Source organism: Nanorana parkeri, unplaced genomic scaffold, assembly GCF_000935625.1.
Source record: "Nanorana parkeri isolate BGI_ZX_2015 unplaced genomic scaffold, ASM93562v1 scaffold2488, whole genome shotgun sequence".
In the NCBI taxonomy this organism is placed as follows: domain Eukaryota; kingdom Metazoa; phylum Chordata; class Amphibia; order Anura; family Dicroglossidae; genus Nanorana; species Nanorana parkeri.
Genome location: NW_017308756.1, coordinates 32627 through 34476, shown reverse-complemented (window position 1 = coordinate 34476; position 1850 = coordinate 32627). Strand labels below are relative to the sequence as shown.

General features: G+C 53.8%; 1 protein-coding gene across 1 annotated transcript in view; it reads right to left on the bottom strand.

The window, feature by feature from the left end:
• Nucleotides 1–1850, bottom strand: part of ST5 (suppression of tumorigenicity 5) — a 60415-nt gene that overhangs the window by 33358 nt on the left and 25207 nt on the right. The window contains exons 7-9 of the mRNA XM_018573690.1: nucleotides 1801–1845; nucleotides 790–952; nucleotides 115–249 (exon numbers count right to left, since the gene is read on the bottom strand). Coding sequence (XP_018429192.1) covers nucleotides 115–249; nucleotides 790–952; nucleotides 1801–1845 — 343 coding nt within the window. The remainder of the gene's footprint in view (nucleotides 1–114; nucleotides 250–789; nucleotides 953–1800; nucleotides 1846–1850) is intronic.

Below are 1850 nucleotides of genomic sequence, written 5' to 3'. Positions count from 1 at the left end.
GTGGAAAATTGCCAAAAAATTGCTAAAAATTGCCACATTTCTGTCGCTTTTGTTAACTATCAGATGATACAAAGTTACAATGTGACACTATATCCCGGGAATAGCTCCGCCTACCTGTTATACTCCGACACCGGCGTCCAGTCCCGGGCGTCAGGGAAGCAGAATTGGGGGATGGCCTTCAGACGTTCCTCCGCCTCCCGCATCTGCTTCGTGGGCCTCTCTAGCTGTGAACGCCAAAAGCGCGTTATCCCAAAATCACATCGAGTGCAATGGCTGCATATTTTTTTTCACCATAAACATGCAATTAAAATTTTTCAATCAATCATTTTGTTATAAGAAATACCTCTTTTGGGACCCGGGGGGCGTCATCACTGGGTCTGTGTGCTGGTCATTGCTCCATGTTTGGTGGGAGGGGCCGTCAGGCTCCTGTAAATGTCACAGCACCCTGCCTTGGATCACCTTTTAGTGACCAGTAATCCCCTTGGGCATGTATATTGGCCCCTGGACGGTGCAGACTTTAGCTGTGCATTCCGATGATCACTTGCCTAACTGCCCCTATAACGGAATGTGATCAAGCAACTGGTCAGCAGATCGCACAGCTGAAGTCTGCCCCTCCCCCCCCAGGGAGTGTGCGTATCTAAAAGGGATGCCGGCGTTGTTTTCTTTCATTTAATGTTTGAAAACAAAATGGCTGACGGCAGAGAAAGCCAATGGCTGCAAGAGGCGGGGCCAATGACAGTACAGATCAGGAGGAGAGGGCATTGATGATGTCAGGAAATGAAGGCATCTTTGTGCATGTAGGTGTTTTTGGAAGGTTTTTTTTTCATGGAGACGACCACAAAATACTCGAAGAGCTCGCGCTCCTGCCACTCGATCAGCTCCAGCTCCAGCGTCCGGTAGCTGGGCGCCCTGTTCAGCATGGACTGGATGTGGACCAGGCGCTGCGTGTGAGCTGGAATGCCAATGAGAGTCACACAGTCAGCGGGGCGGCATCTCAGGGTAGCAGGTTTTCTTTCATAGGACGGCAGCTTTTGGTGCGGATCTCAGCTCGGGACAGCCGGATGCTTTCAGCAAGTAGGTCGGCCGAACTTAACTGGGGTCAGGACCCAGCAGCTCGATTTCTCCTGCTCCCCCTCCCAGCAGTGACCCAGCAGCTCTGTTACTCCTGCTCCCCCTCCCAGCAGTGACCCAGCAGCTCAGTTACTCCTGCTCCCCCTCCCAGCAGTGACCCAGCAGCTCTGTTACTCCTGCTCCCCCTCCCAGCAGTGACCAAGCAGCTCAGTTACTCCAGCTCCCAGCAGTGACCCAGCAGCTCAGTTACTCCTGCTCCCCCTCCCAGCAGTGACCCAGCAGCTCTGTTACTCCTACTCCCCCTCCCAGCAGTGACCCAGCAGCTCAGTTACTCCTGCTCCCCCTCCCAGCAGTGACCCAGCAGCTCTGTTACTCCTGCTCCCCCTCACAGCAGTGACCAAGCAGCTCAGTTACTCCAGCTCCCAGCAGTGACCCAGCAGCTCAGTTACTCCTGCTCCCCCTCCCAGCAGTGAACCAGCAGCTCAGTTACTCCTGCTCCCCCTCCCAGCAGTGAACCAGCAGCTCAGTTACTCTGGCTCTAGGTTGGAGGTGGAGAGATGTCTGCCGGAGCCCCTGCAACGTTATCAAAAATGGAATCGCCCCACCAGACTCCGCCTGTAAGTGAAATATTTGTGGGTGCCCCGCCCCTTTTCTCTTTTTTACTTCCTGCATTATGGCATCTTTAGCTTTTCTCTCTCTTCTGCGGATGAGGAAGGGGCGGGATCTCACCTTTGAAGCGGTCGTCGGAGTCACTTTCGCTCTCGCTGTTGTCATCTGTA